Source organism: Heteronotia binoei, chromosome 3, assembly GCF_032191835.1.
Source record: "Heteronotia binoei isolate CCM8104 ecotype False Entrance Well chromosome 3, APGP_CSIRO_Hbin_v1, whole genome shotgun sequence".
In the NCBI taxonomy this organism is placed as follows: Eukaryota; Metazoa; Chordata; class Lepidosauria; order Squamata; family Gekkonidae; genus Heteronotia; species Heteronotia binoei.
This window is the reverse complement of record NC_083225.1, coordinates 105,018,978-105,037,322: the sequence shown is the minus strand read 5'-3', so window position 1 is coordinate 105,037,322 and position 18,345 is coordinate 105,018,978. Positions and strand designations below refer to the sequence as shown.

At 41.5% G+C, this 18,345-nt stretch overlaps 1 protein-coding gene across 2 annotated transcripts in view; it reads right to left on the bottom strand.

Annotated features, from left to right (window-relative positions):
* CCT8 (chaperonin containing TCP1 subunit 8) overlaps positions 1-15,082 on the bottom strand; it is a 28,316-nt gene extending 13,234 nt beyond the window's left edge. The window contains exons 1-6 of one of the 2 annotated variants that reach the window (XM_060234366.1): positions 14,898-15,082; positions 10,687-10,777; positions 10,324-10,403; positions 7,737-7,886; positions 6,886-7,066; positions 5,661-5,722 (exon numbers count right to left, since the gene is read on the bottom strand). In XM_060234366.1, coding sequence (XP_060090349.1) covers positions 5,661-5,722; positions 6,886-7,066; positions 7,737-7,886; positions 10,324-10,403; positions 10,687-10,777; positions 14,898-15,050 — 717 coding nt within the window. In that variant the 5' untranslated portion in view covers positions 15,051-15,082. The remainder of the gene's footprint in view (positions 1-5,660; positions 5,723-6,885; positions 7,067-7,736; positions 7,887-10,323; positions 10,404-10,686; positions 10,778-14,897) is intronic. The other variant, XM_060234365.1, reaches the window with a different exon arrangement.
* Positions 15,083-18,345: the final 3,263 nt, after the last annotated feature.

The following is an 18,345-nucleotide window of genomic DNA, read 5'->3' as shown; positions in this document are numbered from 1 at the left end:
TGTGCACATATATTTTACTGATTTGTAAATGGGATGATAGTGGGGATGGACAATAGCACATGTATAAATTAAAAACTAAAGTTATGAATTCAACAAATTGACTGTATGGGTTAAAAATTTTGATCACCAATCTGATTTGCAATTCAGATATTGTTTATATGTACAGTGTCATTTGTGAGTCAAGTTAACACTATGAAAACTGAGGCTTCCCTCAGAAATGTCTCTCAAAAGAGTTTAAATAGGTGAGCAGACAACCATGTCATGCACAGTTCTTTGGGAGCGCTAGAATTCCTGCATCAACTATTTTCAGTGCCTTAGACCTTTCCCCCCGGAAATTTTAACTATGCAAAGGACATACATGCTATACTGTATTTGAACTTTTACCATTATTTCAATAAAAACTTCCACTTATAATTCTGAATTTATTTATAAATAGCATTTAAACAATACTATTTTTTCTAATCAAAAGTTTCTATTGGGACCTAAAATTAACATGCAGTACTTTTAAATTTTGTTTACTAAATAGAAATCAATATAGATGCACAAAATCAGGTGATGCAATTTCAATACACTGGAAATTTTTCCAGATAACTCTGTAAAATTTTCCAGTTCATATTTTTCCATGACGGGAACTGTTTATGGCCAGTACGGTTCCTTTCTCATAAAATTTGCTCCTAAAGAATCTCACCTTGTGTTTTTACGGACTCATCTTCAATTTTGTAGTTATACAGAAAACTTTGCAAACATAGGAACAATGTCAAAACCTTAAAACTCACGAGTTAAATTATTTAGAAACTAATACTTCACTTTTCTCCCCTTTGGAGACTAAAAGCAACTTAAAAATTGAGGTAAACTGACCATCAGTATCCTATCTTTTATATGGTTCCAACTAAAGTTCAGGGGTTTTTTTCAAATTTAAGTTTAAAAATTCTCAGAACTCCAAGATTAGAGTCTGCATAATAGTCACCTAAAAGATCCTCAAAATATGCTCCTCTAAATCACGGTTTCCCAAACTTTTTTCCTCGTGGTCTGGTTATTTTTACACTTCTCCTTCGTAGCCCACTAAAATTCAGGGGTGGAGCCAGAAGACTTTGGAGATGGAGATGGGAGACAGGAATTATGTTATTTCCTGTAGTGTCACTTCCAGGTCAATGGCCAAGTGATGTCACTTCTGGGAAACACTAAACCGAAACTCCACCTCTTCCTGTGATGTCACTTCCAGGGCACTCCCCAAACCTGCCTCTTCTTCTGAAGTAACTTCATTTTCAGAAGAATCTCTCTGAAACTCAAGCTGAGCCAAAATGGTGGAAAGTGGACGGTCTGCAACTTTTTCATACATTCCCAGGGTCCTCTCTTTCTACCCTCACACCTGCATGCACCTGTTGGGGTTCTTCTCTAGCTTGCAAGCACTCCTAATGCCTATGTTCAATTGCCTGCACAACCTACACACCCCTTCCTCAACAGCACTGGCCAGTGTATGAAGTTGGGAGTGCTGTTGCATTGCCATCAGGAATGCCAGCACTGTGTACCACCCACACTGGGCCCTGGCAGATGCTCTATCTCAAAATATGCTGACACATTTAAGTAGGCCCTGCCTTCAGCTGCTACTACTGGAACCCTTCCTCAAGGTACAACCAAGCTTGCTTGGTTTCAAGAAAATCTGTTGACAGCTATTTTTCCTTAGCTGAAACACTGGAAAATTGCTGTGAATTAATGAATTAATTAATGAATTAAGTAATTAATGAATTAATTTCAAGTTATGTGAAGTTCATACAAGCTTTTCTGCAGTTATCCCAAAAAGGATATTTATGAGGGGCTTGCAGCTTTTTACTGGCTGTGTTTCCCATGCCTTTAAAAGCAACCTGTTCTTCAGATATTTAGCCAGTGAACTTCTTTCATCCTTTTTAATATCTACAGGAGGAGTTTAATTTTGGTGTCAGACACCTGTTAAAAGCAGGACCAGTAAAATGGTGCCAAGTTCATAGTACCATCACTTCCAGTGCTTTTGAGAAAAACATCAGTAATCTCCAATAATCTCCTCCTGCCCCACACCTCTCACTCTCACAAATCTCATAGAAAGTCCAGCTGGCTGCAACTGGGAGTGATGAACAGAAAAGTTTCACCCAGTAAAAATGGAAGGAAAGAAAGGGAAAGGGAGAGAAAGAAAGAGAGAGAGAGAAAGGAAGAGAGAAAGAGAGGGAAGGGAAGGGAAGAAAAAAACATAAGAACATAAGAGAAGCCATGTTGGATCAGGTCAATGGACAATCCAGTCCAAAAATCTCTCACAGTGCTCAAAAATCACCAGAATGTCCACCAGTCAGGTCAGGGCACTAGAAGCCCTACCACTGTTGCTTCCCCTCCCCTCCCCCCAAAAAAATACAGACAGAGCATCACTTGAGCAGGGAAAGAAAGGGGAACAAAGGAGGAAAAAAGCCTTACTGACCATCAGATGACACCAGCCAGCAACAATTCTGCCCAGAGGTCGTTTGGTTAATAATAATAAAAAAAGCTACTGGAATGCCCACTCCCTGCCTCTCCCAGCAGAACCCCCCCCCCCTTTTTGCCGCCCAGGCCCCCCGGGGAAATCTCCCCAAAAGAACATATTGCAAGGCACATGAAAGCTCATACCTTGAAGAACCCTAAATGGATCTAAAGTGCCAGTGGACTCTGGCTTTTCTCTCAAACACTGGGAAGGGGGGAGAAGGAAGGAGAGGCAGCCTAGCTCCTCTCTGCACAACACAGAGATGTTGGGGAGTGGAAGGAAGCAAAATGGGGCTCAGACCTTGCAACCTGTGTCAGTCTTCAAGCCTAGCTTTTATCTGCATAACACAGAGACGGGGGAAGGAATTAGGAAAACAGAGCTCAGGCTTTGCAGCTTGTGTCAGTCTTCAAGCCTAGCTTTTCTCTGCACAACAGAGAGCTTTTCTTTGCTGGGGGCGGGGTTAGCTTTGGCTTTTCTTGTGACCAGGTATTGAGGTTTCCGTGGCCCGGTACCAGGTTGCAACTAGGGGTGTGTATTTGGTTTGGCCGAACCGAAGACCGCCGAATACCCCCTGATTTGGAAGAGGGAGCACCAGCAGCCAATCCAAAGTATGCATTTGCAAAATGCACTGCATGCTTTGCAGGGCTGTTGTGTAGCTGATGGCTGGGCTAATCCCCCAGCCATCAGCAACACTGTTGTTCTTTTATTTACTTGGGTATCCAAATAAACACTGTTCTCTGGCCAATCACAGAGCAGTGGTATTTTCTGAAACTGCTCTGTGTAGGGCCAGAGAACCTTTTTAAGGAGTCTGCCTGGCTGGACTCCATTCCATTGCTGCTGTGTTGGTGTGAGAGAGAAATTGTGCTGCGCTGGCCCTTGGCCTTAGTTGCTGCTGCTCTCTCTCAGCCTTGCCTGACCTGCCTGGAGAAGAGAAGACATCTAAGGTAAGACAGTTTTGGGGTTCTTGTTTTTATTTTAGTTAGGATAAAAGTAAAAGGACTTTTTAAGACTCTGACCAATTTCGCACTAGACCTTTAACCCTGGTTTATCCCTGTCCCCAAGCTGACATTCTACACTAAAATCATAGAATCATAGAGTCACAGAGTTGGTTTCTCTGATTCTCTAATTCTAGTGTAGAATGTCAGTTTGGGGACAGAGTTAAACCAGGATTAAAGATCTAGTGCGAAATTGGTCTCAGAGTCCCTTTACTTATCCAGATTTGGGTGGGTGAGTACTGGGTAGCTTATTTGGGGTTAGGGGGTTCTGCTGGGGGTGGGGGCCTGGGGTGGGGGGGTTGCTAATTTGCCTATATCTTACTTTAGTGAGAGGACTTTTAAAAGTGCAGTGACCTTTTACTTTTCCTGATTTGGGTGGCTTGGATTTCTTGGGGTTAGGGTGAAGGTTTTTTTGGGGGGGAGGGGTTGGTAAAGTTCATGTATTGTTAAAAGTCAAGTTTTTTACTGTTTTAAAAGGATTCTGTGTTTGATTTGTTGCTGCCGTGTTGTGCTGCCATTGTTCCTTTTCTCTTCTGGTTCTGGTTCTTGGGGGGGTGGGGCTGTTTGGCCTAATTTTTATTGCTAAAAAGGTCAGTTTTTAAACAGATTAATTTGTTGGCCTTTTCTCAGCAATTTGTTTGGCTCTGTTGTTGTTGGTTTTGCATCCTGTCCTGTTGTCTCTTTTCCTGGTTCTGGTTTTTTTTTTGGGGAGGGGGGGTGTTGACTGATTTGGCCTGAGGGTTTTTATTGTTAAAAAGGTCAGTTTTTTAACAGTTGAGTTTGTTGGCCTTTTCTCAGTTGGATTTGTTTAGATCTGTTGGTTTTGCATCCTTCCTGTTCTGTTGTCCCTTTTCTTGGTTCTTTTTTTTTTTGGGGGGGGGGGGGTCAAAAGTTAAGTTTCTTTCTGTCACGTATTGTTTTTTTAAAATTACCTCTGGTTGGTGTGAGGGGATTGGTGTGCGGGCTGTGTGGGGTGGGTCACTTTCATGTTTTTATAGAGTTATTTTTTGAGTATGAGGGTGCTTTCAGTTTGACTAGGGCCACTAAATAGGCTGCCCCACTAATAAGGGTGTTTTTAGGGGACTGTGTTTTTTGAAATTAAAAAGAAAACAATCCAGTTTAGGGCTTTATCTTCTTTCAAAATTCAACTAGGCCAGATAGAGGCAATTTTAAAAGATTTTAGGTTTCTCATAAATGCAGTGTGACTACTAGGCCACATCAGGCTCCCTTTTAAAGAGACTAGGATTGCAGTGCATCTTGCTTTCAGCCACTGAAAGCCGGTGCATCCTTAGATTTCCATAGGGTAAACCACAGCTTCTCTCTAGTTATAGGGGACACCTGATTTCTAGTTTGCAAGGAAATCCGGTTTGTCCCAGGATCTAGTTAGGAGAAGTTTAACTAGGAGGATATAACAAGGATGGCCTTCATCTCAAGGTAGCCTTTTAAAAACTGTATCTAGGTAGAGGCAGGATCACCCTAGTCTCCTAAACTTTACCAGACTACTACTACCCCAACCCAAAGAAGAACAGATTAGTGACCAAAAAAACAAACAAGTTTTGGTGGGAGGGTTTTAAAAAAGAAGTCAGGGCAACTGTTGTTTCAGAATATTTTAGGCCAGGGAGGTTGCATGCGGAGGAGTCCCCTGAAGCTGCCCTGCAGTTTTGAGGCCTCTCCCTCAAACCCCCCCACAGCAATTATAGTGGAGAAAGTGGCTAATTAGGCTTTCCCCAGCATTGGTGGCAATGGGCCTTTTGGGGAGCCCAAAGACAGGGACCCCCTGGCCCAATCTTTTTGGGACTTGGGGGTTTTGTAGGGGAGAGTCCCCTGAGGGTTCCCTGCAGTTTTGGGGGCTCTCCCTCAAACCCCCTGCCCCCAGTAGCCTCTGATTATGCCCTATGTTGCCATTGATTTCAATGGCCCATAGGGTATAATGGTGGGATAGGGGCACCCTCTTTAGGTGCCCCTGGAATGGGAACCCCTGGCCCAATCTTTTTGGGACTTGGGGGGTTTGTAGGGGAGAGTCCCTTGCAAATTTGGAAATATACGGTATTCTGAATATTTTGGCCCCGTATATTTCCGAATCCAATTATTTCCGATTTTTTTTTTGTACACTCCTAGTTGCAACCCTGCAAATGGGAAACACTGCTCTAGATCATACAATACTGAGAAGAAAAAATACTTACTAAGATCTTGCAGACTCGGATGTTATCGACATTGAAATGTCCCGACTCAGGAAAAATAGACACTGAAAATTAAACAAAAGCCATTGGGGGGGGGGGGGGTTATGGGTAAATGAAAGCTGGGTAAATTAAAATCTACAAGAGTTAGTTAAAATTGGCTTAAAATACTTAAGAATGGAATTAATGACAATACATCAGTGCATGCAACTCAAAACCACAGTTTGGCACTACAGGAACTACGATGTAATGACCAATGATTTAGCTGCTTCCATTTCAAAACCAGTTTGCAGCTGAGTTCAATGAAGAGAACTCAGTGATCATCAGCAGAAGGCACCAACAGTCATGTATCCTCCCAGCAGTCTTTTCCTGCCCCACAGAAGCTTATTTATAGGGTCAGAGAACCCACACAGACAGAGAAAGAGGGAAGTATTTGATCCCTTCCCCCTTCACAGCACAGCCTCCAGACTTCCACACAAAATTAACTTCCTGAGATCAGAAAGGGCTGCTGGGGGGAGAGGAACAAAAGAAAAGTCCATAATCCTTGAGTCCAAGAACCACAGGATCCAAACCAGTGGTATGCAATCCTGGTTTCACAGTAGCACACAAGTCCCAATTTAGTAATCAGGATGTAGCAGAAAACTATGGTCTCCCCTAAACTGGAAGTAACTGACTGGTTGCAAAAACAGAAGTTGAGAACACAGCACAAGAATTCATAGCATTTTACACACAATGCCAAGATATGGTATGGTGCCAGGGGAAACTACACCAATATTGAATTAACTAAAAATAAAAATTGCTGCAAAAGGACCCCAAATGCATAGTACACCTGCAAGCCTCTTCCTTAGCAGCACTCAGGTCTGCTGATGCCACCCACCACCAGCGGTGCAACTGGCCAATGGGGTGGGGCTGCTGAAAGCTGCTCAAGAGCCACCTGGCTAAGAGCCAATACTGGCCCCAATTGCCCAGAGTCATCCTGTTCCTTCGCTCAGGCACAAATGATAACTAACCTTATGCTGCAGGGCATTATAACAGATTTCCCCAGCATCCTCGGGAATGTGATCTAAATGCTGAAAGCAGCATTCAACGTAACAAATCCAAAGTTACCAAGAAATTCAGAAACCTACTTTAACTGTATTCTTTATTATAAAAGCCAGCACTTGATCCACATTAATATGAATATAAAAAAGCAAAGATGTCACAGACGTTGAGCTAAACAGTGCTTACTTACCACATGCCTGTGCAATAAGCTTAGACAGAAACATTTCATTGCCACATTGTTTACTCATTACTGAAGTATGTAGCAAAGATGCAACTTCTTCAGTGTCCCGAAGATTTTTTGCGGAGCAGCACACCAGATCAGGAAGAATCTCTAGTACTTTTTTACAAGCTTTTTCGTAGCCTTCAATCACCTAAATTAAATATATCAATGTATCCAATAATGACAACAATACATATTACAGTACAGCTCAAAATAAGTTTGGTATTGTTTCAGCAACTACTTCTAACAGTCTGGCTGTGCAAAGAACCTTGTATATGTGCGACGTTATGGTGAGTCACAACCAACTCTGTTGACCCTAGCAAGGGGCTTTTCAAGGCAAGTAAATTATTCTCATTGCTTTCCTCTACAGTTTTCATTGGTGATCTCCCATACAAAATGCCAATCCTGCTTAGCTTCCAAGATCTGACAAAGTCAAGCTATATCATGCCACTCTCCCACAACCAAGAGACCTTGACCTTACACTACTTTTTATATCAATTCAAGCCAAAATAGTTTACAACAGAAATAAACCATGTAAGAAACATGCCTTGGTTCCTAGCTCAATGTTTGGAGCTGTAACACTAGCATACACAAGTGATGTAAGACTCTTTTCAAATTCTATGGGGTTCCTGTTGCTGTTTCTATGGAGGCTGAAGGGAGCTTAGGAGAAACAACCCTTTGAGACAATGTGCTGCCAAGCAGCAATTGTATTTTTTAAAATATTATGATAACAGGAAGTATCTGAGCTCTATAAAAATCACCAAGGTTACATAGTTTTAGGATACTATTCTAAATTAATTATCTGTTGGGAAGGGGATTACCTCTGAAACAGAAAGTCCCATTCTTAGTAGTTCTTCTGCAAGTTCCAACAGAGCTCCAGCAAAAATAAGCACAAAATTTGTTCCATCACCAACTTCTTGCTCTTGCATGTGAGAAGCCATGACAATCATTTTTGCAGCTGGGTGCTGAACCTATTTATAATTTTATATAAGAACGATTAAGTGTATATGCAAATATCTAGTGAGTCCTAGTATGCCTTACCATATCATTACAGTAACAGTAGAATCCTATATGGACTCACTGCAATCTAAGCCCACTGATGGGTTTAGACTAGTTCTGTGTTTATTCTAAAAGTGCATACGCTTGTGCAGTAAGGGACTCAGCTTATGCAGTGCTATTGAATGTTTCATGAGGCACAAGTTTAGCCACCATGAACATCTGTATGAAATACCAAAGCTACTTATAACAATTGTTGATGCAGTATTACCAGCAAGAATCTACTTCAGCATGAAATACATTTCTTAAAGCCTTTATTTAATGTTGTCTGCACTAACCATCAGTGGCTGAAACTGCTCCCCACCGCCCTTTGGTTTTAACATGACAAAACAGGTATAAGTGTCAAGACTAGGCCCAGATTCAAATCCCCACTGCCATGGAAGCTTGCTCAGTGACCCTGGAACACTCACACACTCAGCCTAACCTACCTCACAGGATTGTTGTGAGGATAAGATGGAGAAGAGAATAATATAAACTGGTTTTGGTCGCCACTTGGAGGAACTGAAGGACATACATGAAGTAAACAAAAAGACAAGAAACACAGAACTGCCCTTTGTTCAAATTTCCTCCCACACTATACCATCTTATCTTTTCCTCTTCTTCCCTCTACCAATCTCTAACTCAGAGATCCTCATAGTGAAAATTTAATAACCAAGAAAAGCATGCTGTGATAGACTGAACTTTTTAAGAGACTTAGAACTGCTGTACCAACAACTAAAGGACTGTGAAGGGTTAATCTTTCACAGAGCCAGAGAAAAAGATGATGATGATGATATTGGATTTATATCCCGCCGTCTCAGAGCAGCTCACAATCTCCTTTACCTTCCTCCCCCACAACAGACACCCTGTGAAGTGGGTGGTGCTGGAAAGGGCTCTCACAGCAGCTGCCCTTTCAAGGACAACCTCTGCCAAAGCTATGGCTGACCCAAGGCCATGCTAGCAGATGCAAGTGGAGGAGTGGGGAATCAAACCCGGTTCTTCCAGGTAAGAGTCCGCGCACTTAACCACCACACCAAACTGGCTCGCCTTGTGTGACAGGCTGCTGTAAGCAATCTGATTGGCTAGAATCAGCTGGGCAGAAAAAGTCTTGAGAGCTGGACACTGAAGAGAATGAGGCAGATTCCTGCCTTAGCTGAGAAGACCATCTGAGAATGGTTTACTGATGACAGAGTCAGATTTCAACACTGACTGAACACAGTGTGAATTCAGCATTAGCCAAGAGCAGGTTGAACACGGATGGAGAACTGAGGGAGATTTCAACACTGACTGAACACAGTGTGAATTCAGCATTAGCCAAGAGCAGGTTGAACACGGATGGAGAACTGAGGGAAAGTATGGCAAGAAGGTCTGAATAGAAGACTCTCAGGCCAAAGAAATGGGGATAGATCTTCTAATCTAAAGACGAAGAAGAAGACATTGGATTTATATTCCGCCCTCCACTCAAGAGTCTCAGAGCGGCTCACAATCTCCTTTATCTCCCTCCCCCACAACAGACACCCTGTGAGGTGGGTGGGGCTGAGAGGACTCTCACAGCAGCTGCCCTTTCAAGGACAACCTCTGCCAGAACTATGGCTGACCCAAGGCCATGCCAGCAGGTGCAAGTGGAGGAGTGGGGAATCAAACCTGGTTCTCCCAGATAAGAGTCCACACACTTAACCACTACACCAAACAGAAGATATTCCCTACCCAGTCAAATAAAGAGAGTTATCTTTGAGGACTACAGAATTTCCTGATTAGAAGTTGCCTGTAGAGACCTTAAAAGTCAGTCAAAAACTCAGGAAAAGTACTGGTGTTCCAAAGAGAAGCCTTCTGGGATCTAAAAGAGTCAGTGATTACTCAAAGCATCTGGGAAGCACTGGAACAAAAGCCTCTAGATATAAAGATCTAAGTAACTGTGAATAATTTAAGAACCTTTCATTTGCCTGCTATATAAAAACAAAAGTCTGTTTTCCCTCAGTAATTTCAGTTTGATTTCAACTGACTTTCCCCCTCAATGTTAAATAAAACCTTTTGTTATTTTTGAATTTTAAAGTATCTCAAGTGCCATTTTCAAGGGTCTAAGTTAAAGTGCAATTCTATTCCTTCCCTCAGGTTCCTGGGCTGAGAAACAGCCAAAATATATCTTACTGACAGGATGGGACAGCCAAGGTTTCTTCAAGGGAGAAGAAAACACTGCTCAGCCAGTGAAGGGACAGAAAAACAGACAGAAAATCTAGCTTCCAAGGAAGGGAAATGCACAGGTGTGTCATCATGCCTTGAAAAAAATATATGTTAACAAAATACTTTAAGGAAGAATTCCCATGTTTAATGTGGATTACTTTAATACAGATTCTAAGTAAAAGAAGAACTTACCTCTAACTCTCTTAAGATAGTAGCAGCATCATTAGTAACAAAAAGCTTTTCCAAATGATTGATAACCATTTTGTTCATTCCTAAACAAAATAAATCAAAACACTTCAAGTACAGCTATAATCTACACTGTAAGCTACATTAACCATACCATTAATCATCCTGGGCATTTGTTGAATAGAAGATGCATGGTAATATTTTGCCTTTGTAAAATATGAAAAGTTTCAGAATTGAAACAAGTGGTATATTTCTTCAATTTGTAAATGAAAAATTAAACCATTATAAAATGCTGTGCCTTTACAACTGCTCTTTTTGGTCTAAAGAAAGATCATAAATCTATTTTTATAAAAGTAAGAGAGAACTTACCATTCGGTCCATAAGCTGTACGAGTTGTTTGAGCAAGCTCTTTACAAGCCTGAATGTTTCGAAACACAGCCTCCTCTAATCCTGAGTAATGCTACAAACAGAAAACAAGCATTCAATATTTTTTGCAAACTACCAAAAATTAAAGATTCATGACTTTAAACCGAAAGTTTACTCCAAATGAAAACTGAGTATTTTAAAACTACCAAAATGTAAGCTATTTTAATCATAGTTCCATAGTGCCATTGCTCATAGTTTAGCAATCCAAAAACTGATTCATTGATGCATTAATCTATATGCATTCCCATTCAAGTTTGTGTGTGTAAATTGTAAAAATGTTTCAAAGTGATATCTTGGGTTAAATTTTAACAAAGTAATACCAAATATTTAACCTTATATTTAAACAATAATTTCAAAGATTATTAACATTATCCTCTCAAAGCAAGCAGCAACCTAGTTCAGTTCCTCAGTGTATTTGTGAAAGTATTTGTGGAATTTTGTTTCCAATATCATTTCAGCATCTTCATACATCACTAATAGGCTTGTAAGAATATACAGAATAAGGGGATACTTCAATTTTCAATATAACGCTGTTTCCTGCATTTCATCATCAAATGCCACATCTTTAAGCCTTCATCATCTTCTGCCACAGTGGATTGGATTTAAATGATGGTTTTCTACATAGAGACTCATTCTTGCTCAGGGCTTCATTTTAGTATAATAACTTTTCAGGTTGGTTTTAGTTATAGCAGAAAATTAATGACTGGTTATTTACCACTTGAAATAGATAATTATGAAATCAATATGAATTATGAACTATCTCCATTTTAATAGGTTAATCATTCATATTTGGACAATTTTTCTGCTGTAATGTATTGGAAGAAGAAAAATAATCACTAACAAGAACCAGTTAAATTGTTTTATTTAACAAAAACAATAACATCATATAGCATATGTATTCTTAAATTGACTAAAACATCCATGAGGATGCACTCACAAAGATCTCAAGACTTCTGGAGTATTCTGCTTGAAGAATACTTGCCCCTCCCAACCTCACACTTAGTTGTTAACATCTCCTTATCCTGACCTATTCCACCCCAAACAATTCTTACACTCAATGAACTTCTTGAGGGGTTGATTCTGTGTGCACAGATTTGCAGAGGATCAATAGGACTGAAGTCCCTGAACTTCGTATGTTTCTGTTATAACATTTTTGCTGAAGGGGCATGTTATCTCTGCAGTTATAAATTCACAGTTTTGAGAACTGCAAAATCAAACATCTGTGATAACACTGTCTAGAGAGAAAAACTGTCCAAAATAATCTTACAGAAAAACCTTTGGGAAAGCATGACATCATGAATGTACTGATGGCATTTACCAAAAAAATTAAACATTGCATGAATATACAACCTCATGCTAATAATTAAAAACTAATCCATATTTCATGATGAATAATCTTTGGACTATATCTTAAAACAGATTTTTTTCCCTTCAAAAAGCATTCTATTAAAAAATCAAACTTAATTTTTTTTAAAAATCCAATTTAGAGAACCTGATTTTTTTTAATCATTGATTTTTATCCACATTAATTTTTATCCACATTTATCCACTGCCCTTCCCCCCCTAAAAGTTTACAGGAAGGTCAAATTCCAATAGACTATGATTAGAAAACCACTCTATGAAGCTTTAAGGACTGTCCAAAGTCTGAACTCTGAAGAAATAGAAGCAAGATCTAGAACAATTTCATGTGCACAAACTGAAATGCTTCTCCTCATACCACAATTTTACAGATTGTAAATAAACAATTCTGCATGGTCAAGTGCATTTCAGTATTTCCTGCATCCTGTCTTACATGTAACTAATCAGACTGATTTCAGACATTTCAAGCAAACCTGTTTGTTTGTGAGAAACATAAATTCAACATGTTGGTATGTGCTTACATGCCCCCTCCCTGCATGCAGACTACAACTAAAGATGTCTTGATTTCAAAAGCCTTCAATCAAAATCCAATTTTCTGTGAAGTCCAAATACAACCTCCTGGAACACTCACAAATTCCTTCCTACAAATGGGTGGTAATCTAAACTGCATTATTTTCCTCTCTCGTTTTAAATTCAGTTTTTCTCATCATCCAAACAGGTTTTTCAGTATTTATATCACAATTACAATAAACAATCTTAGAAATGAACACAACTATAAAAGATTATGATTGGATCTAAAATACCTCAAGCAGAGTGAAACTGACAGAATGGAACTATCAGACCACCTCCTTCCCACTGCAACCCACTGAGATTCTGCTCCTGGTAATCAGAGTACTCCTCATGAACTCTCTGAGGTCTGGAGTTTGAGGAAGGAATCAACAAAAATCACCACCCACCTCCATAATCTTTGTTACACTATCAGAAGAGCACTTTTGTATTCAACTTATTATGAAACACAAATTTAAAAGACTTCAAACAAGACCAAATTCTATTACATATGGGAATCTGGATTCCTTTGAAATCACTCTCAATTGAAAATTTATGTATGCTTATTTGATATGACCTGACAATTTTCCTTTGTGTACCATTTTAATGGAGAAGAGAAAAAGAGGGAAGCAAGGTACCACATGGTAGCAAGAACAGATAGGTTCACAATGAATATAGCTTCTTTAATGATAGGCAGCTTTTAAAAATCTTGCCAGCCATGACAGAAGACATGCAAGCTCTGCAAAATACAGAACCTTTAACATTAGATCGGAGTGGCCTTGCTTAAACATAAGGAAAGGTCCCTTGTGCAAGCACCAGTCGTTTCCGACTGTGGGGTGACGTTGCTTTCACAACGTTTTCACGGCAGACTTTTTACAGGGTGGTTTGCCTTCCCCAGTCATCTACACTTTCCCCCCAGCAAGCTGGGTACTCATTTTACCGACCTCAGAAGGATGGAAGGCTGAGTCAACTTCGAGCCAGCTACCTGAAAACCCAGCTTAAACATAAGAGCTACACAGAATAAGTGCCAGGTGTTTGAGAGCCACAATACATTGTCAGATGTCTGAGAGCCAAGGACGGAAGGAAAAGAGATGGAGGTGGGAGCAAGGATGGGGAAATGGAAAGAAATCAACTTTAAATGCATTTTCCAAGCCACTGACTGACTCGGCTCAGAGAAATGATTTAAAGAGAGAAATGTGGTGGGGGCTCTGAGAGCCACATATGTGTGGAAGAGTCACATGTGGCTCCCAAGCTGCAGTCTGGCCACCCCTGCACTAGATCCACCGCAGGCACTGCCTGTTTCCAATCACCAATTACATGTTTCAAATCACCAAGCATGCAAGGAAGGTCCCCATACTAAAAAAAACCACCAAACTGTACCAAATGTGATTTCTGAAAAAGGAACTGGAACAAAAAATGTTCTGTCATTTTACATCCAGTGGAATTCCAGATTAACGTTAACCCTGAGGCATGAAAGCACCTACTTCCTTTTCTAAATGTATACACTCTACTGGGTTGCATAGTATGTGCCACCAAACTACAAAATCTTAGAAGGATGCAAAGTACTTATGCTCTTCCTAGGACGCAGACAGAGACTGATCCTCCCCCCCCCCCCAAAAAAACCCCCTCCTGTAAAAATGTCCTGAGCCCATAAGATTGGTAGGGGACTGTGGAAGAGGAGTTGTAAAGAGCCTGATGTACGTTACATAAATTCCTGTCAGCAAAACGGTCTCGAGATTCTGTGTACACGTGCGACCCTAGGCCAGAACAAACTAGGAAACTGAACAAAGTGGCACGGAAACTGCCACTAGCTAAAAAGGGTGCCCGTGTCACAAACTTCAGAGAAGCCCCGCGCCTCTTGTCTCATATTCAAAGCCGTTCTCGCTACCCAGCGCTCTTTTTTGTGCCACAGACGCCAGTGGCCGGGAAGGGGTGCCAAACCGGGCGGCTCCACCCTACAATTAATACGTTACCGCGTGAAAAGAAGCGTGGGGTGCCTCCCTTACATGCCGTGAAAGTCGAAGGGCGCTAATCACACCCCCATCACGCTCGAAAAAACCGTTAGGTCGGCCATACCCGCGTCAAACAAACGCGTTTCCATAGGAGGCTCGGGCCCAGCAAGCCTCGCCCCTCGAGAGGCGCATGGAACCGGCTGGATGGAGTTTCCACCGCAGCCTTCGCTTCTAGAACCTTCTGCGGCCCTCACCTGCCTTCCCCAACCCCCGCGTCAGCTCCCGTCTCCTGCTCACCTTCGCTCCTTCCTTCAGCATTTGGGCAAAGCCCGGAGCCTTCGGAACATGCAGCGCCATCTTCACTCTTGCTACTCTTTCCCCTGCCCACACGCGCACCACCACAAAAGGAAGAGGCGAGGCTGAAGCGACGCGCGCAACTCGGCATCTCATACGCAAGCGCGTGGAGGGAAGGGTAGAAAAAAGTAGCCGGAAACGCCGGAGTGGTGACAGGGAAGAAAAAAGAAGAGTTCCTCCCTTCTCACGACGCATGCGTTGTTAAAGAGTGGCGTTTTAATACTTGCGTTGTCTTGTGGTGGGTGATGTATTTATTCGCCCAGTTATTTATATTTTGTAATGCTGGTAAAAGTCGGTTTGCCGCTATGATCTTAAGTGCTTTCTGTAGCCGGTGGATCATTGATTTCGGAGTTTCTGTTCGTTGCGTTACTCATTGAATTGGGATCCGGGGAAGACCATGGCCCGTGTTGGAGGGACATAGCGAGCCCGCCGATTTCCAGAATAGAAGACCGATGCTTTTATAATCTACAGAAGCTGTAATGCTCCTGCGAAGCCCAAGTGCTCTTCTGTATTTTGGTGTATATGAATTATTAATGTTGGAACTATATTTAAAATGTTATAAGTTCAAAAGCTTGTACCTCCTCAGTAATGAACAACTTCTGTAATCACGTTAATTCCTTAAACTAGGGTAAAAGGGTAAAAGCTGAAACAGCCTGGAAGGGGCATGAAATAACGTAGACTGTCAAAAAAAAAACACTGCGATGCATCATAGACACTCGAGAATATTTTAGAACAGAAAGCAGAACTCACATGTCATTATTACCCCATGCCTCCGGAATGGGCAAGCAACCTGGGTGGCCACAAAACACGCTGACATGCATCACAGATACTCGAGAACAATATTCTAGAACAGAAAAAGTGGAACTCACACATCCTTATTACCCTGTTCCGGGCCAAAATGCATCTGGAACACACAGAAAAGGCTGGAATGGGCATCTAACAACCTGGGCTGCCACAAAAAACACTGGCATGCATCACAGATACTCGAGAACAATATTCTAAAACAGAAAAGAGAACACACAGGTCCTTATTACCCCATTCCAGGCAAAAATGCCTCCAGAACAGGCTGTACAGGGTATCAAACAACCTGGGCGGCCACAAAAAACACTGGAATGCATCACAGACACTCAAGAACAATATTCTAGAACAGAAAAAAAGGGAATGCACAGGTCCTTATTACCCTGTTCCAGGCCGAAATGCCTCCGGAACATACCAGAACAGGCCAGAATGGGCATCAAACAACCTGGGCTGCAACAAAAAACACTGGCATGCATCACAGACACTCAAGAACAATATTCTAGAACAGAAAAAGTGGAACTCACACATCCTTATTACCCCGTTCCGGGCCAACATGCCTCTGTAACACCCCGGAACAGGCCGAAACGGGTATCAAAAAACCTGGGCTCCAACAAAAAACACTGGCATTCATCACAGACACTTGAGAACAATATTCTAGAACAGAAAAAGGGGAACTCACACTTCCTTATTACCCCATTCTGGACCAACATGCCTCCAGAACACCCCGGAACAGGATGGAACGGGCATCAAACTACCTGGGCTGACACAAAAAACACTGGGATGCATCACAGACACTTGACAATATTCTAGAACAGAAAAGGTGGAATGCACAGGTCCTTTTTACCCCATTCCAGGCCAAAATGCCTTCAGAACACCCTGGAGCAGGCTTCATACAACCTGGGCTGCCACAAAAAACACTGGGATGCATCACAGATGGCCCAGAACAATATTCTAGAACAGAAAAAGTGGAACTCACATATCCTTATTACCCTGTTCCGGGCCAAAATGCCTCCAGAACACCCTGGAACATGCCAGAACAGGCATCAAACTACCTGGGCTGCCACAAAAAACACTGGGATGCATCACAGATGCTCGAGTACAATATTCTAGAAAAGAAACAGCGGAATGTGCAGGTTCTTATTACCCTGTTCTGGGCCAAAATGCCTCCAGAACAGGCCGGAACGGGCTTCAAGCATCCTGGGCTGCCACAAAAAACACTGGCATGCATCACAGACACTTGAGAACAATATTCTAGAACAGAAAAAGTGGAAATCACAAATCCTTATTACCCCATTCCGGGCCAACATGCCACCAGAACACCCTGGAACAGGATGGAATGGGCATCAAACTACCTGGGCTGACACAAAAAACACTGGGATGCATCACAGACACCTGAGAACAATATTCTAGAACAGAAAAAGGGGAACTCACATGACCTTATTACCCCTTTCCGGACCAAAATGCCTGGAACTGGCAGAAACGGGCATCAAACAAGCTGGGCTGCCAAAAAACACTGGCATGCATCACAGACACTCAAGAACAATATTCTAGAACAGAAAAAGCTGAACTCACGCGTCCTTACTACTCCATTCTGGGCGAAAATGCCTCCAGAACACCCCGGAATGGGCATCAAACTACCTGCGCTGCCACAAAAAACACTGGCATGCATCACAGACACTCGAGAGCAATATTCTAAAACAGAAAAAGGGGAATGCACAGGTCCTTATTACCCCGTTCCGGGCCAAAATGCCTCCAGAACACCCTGAAACACCCCAGAACGGGCATCAAACAACCTGGGCTGCCACAAAAAACATTGGGATGCATCACAGACACTCAAGAACAATATTCTAGAACAGAAAAAGCAGAAGTCTCACATCCTTATTACTCCATTCCGGGCCGAAATGCCTTCGGAACACCTCTGAACAGGCTTTAAACAATCAATGGAAGAACGTTTTGCAAATACAAATGCAAAAATGTCATTCTGTTATTTTCCTGTTTCAGGCCAAAATTACTCCAAAACACCTGCAAACTGGCTGGAATGGACATTTAATAAAAAAAGTGTAGCACCAAAAAATGTGGGATTCATTGAAGGCACTCCAAAACATTTTAGAAATCCAAATGCAGAAATACTGTGCACTTATTAACCTGTTGCATTTTAAAATAACTCTAGAAATATTGTGTATTCATTTCCTCTTTCCAGGCCAAAATGTCTCTGGAACAGGCCAGAAAAGTTATGAAACAAACAATAGTTCCTGTAAGTTCCCTAGGTAGAGCTAGAAGCCATGGAGAGATAGGAGATACGTTTCTACAGATATGAGGGATGTCCTGGTTTGTGGAAAAAAGCTGAAAAGTAGATTTAAAAATGGGAATCATGTGCCACAGCATAGCCAACACATAGATGCCCAGGATGCCTAGAGTATCACAGTGAAAGTCTGAAAGCAAGCAAAAAACTGAAATAATTAACAAAAAAACTCAGTACACAACTTAATAATCTTATTGCAAAATATTTTAAAGACAAAAACTTATTAACTAAATTACAATTATTTAAAGATATATAACATAAGATATCATAATATCAAAAATTCATCCTGAT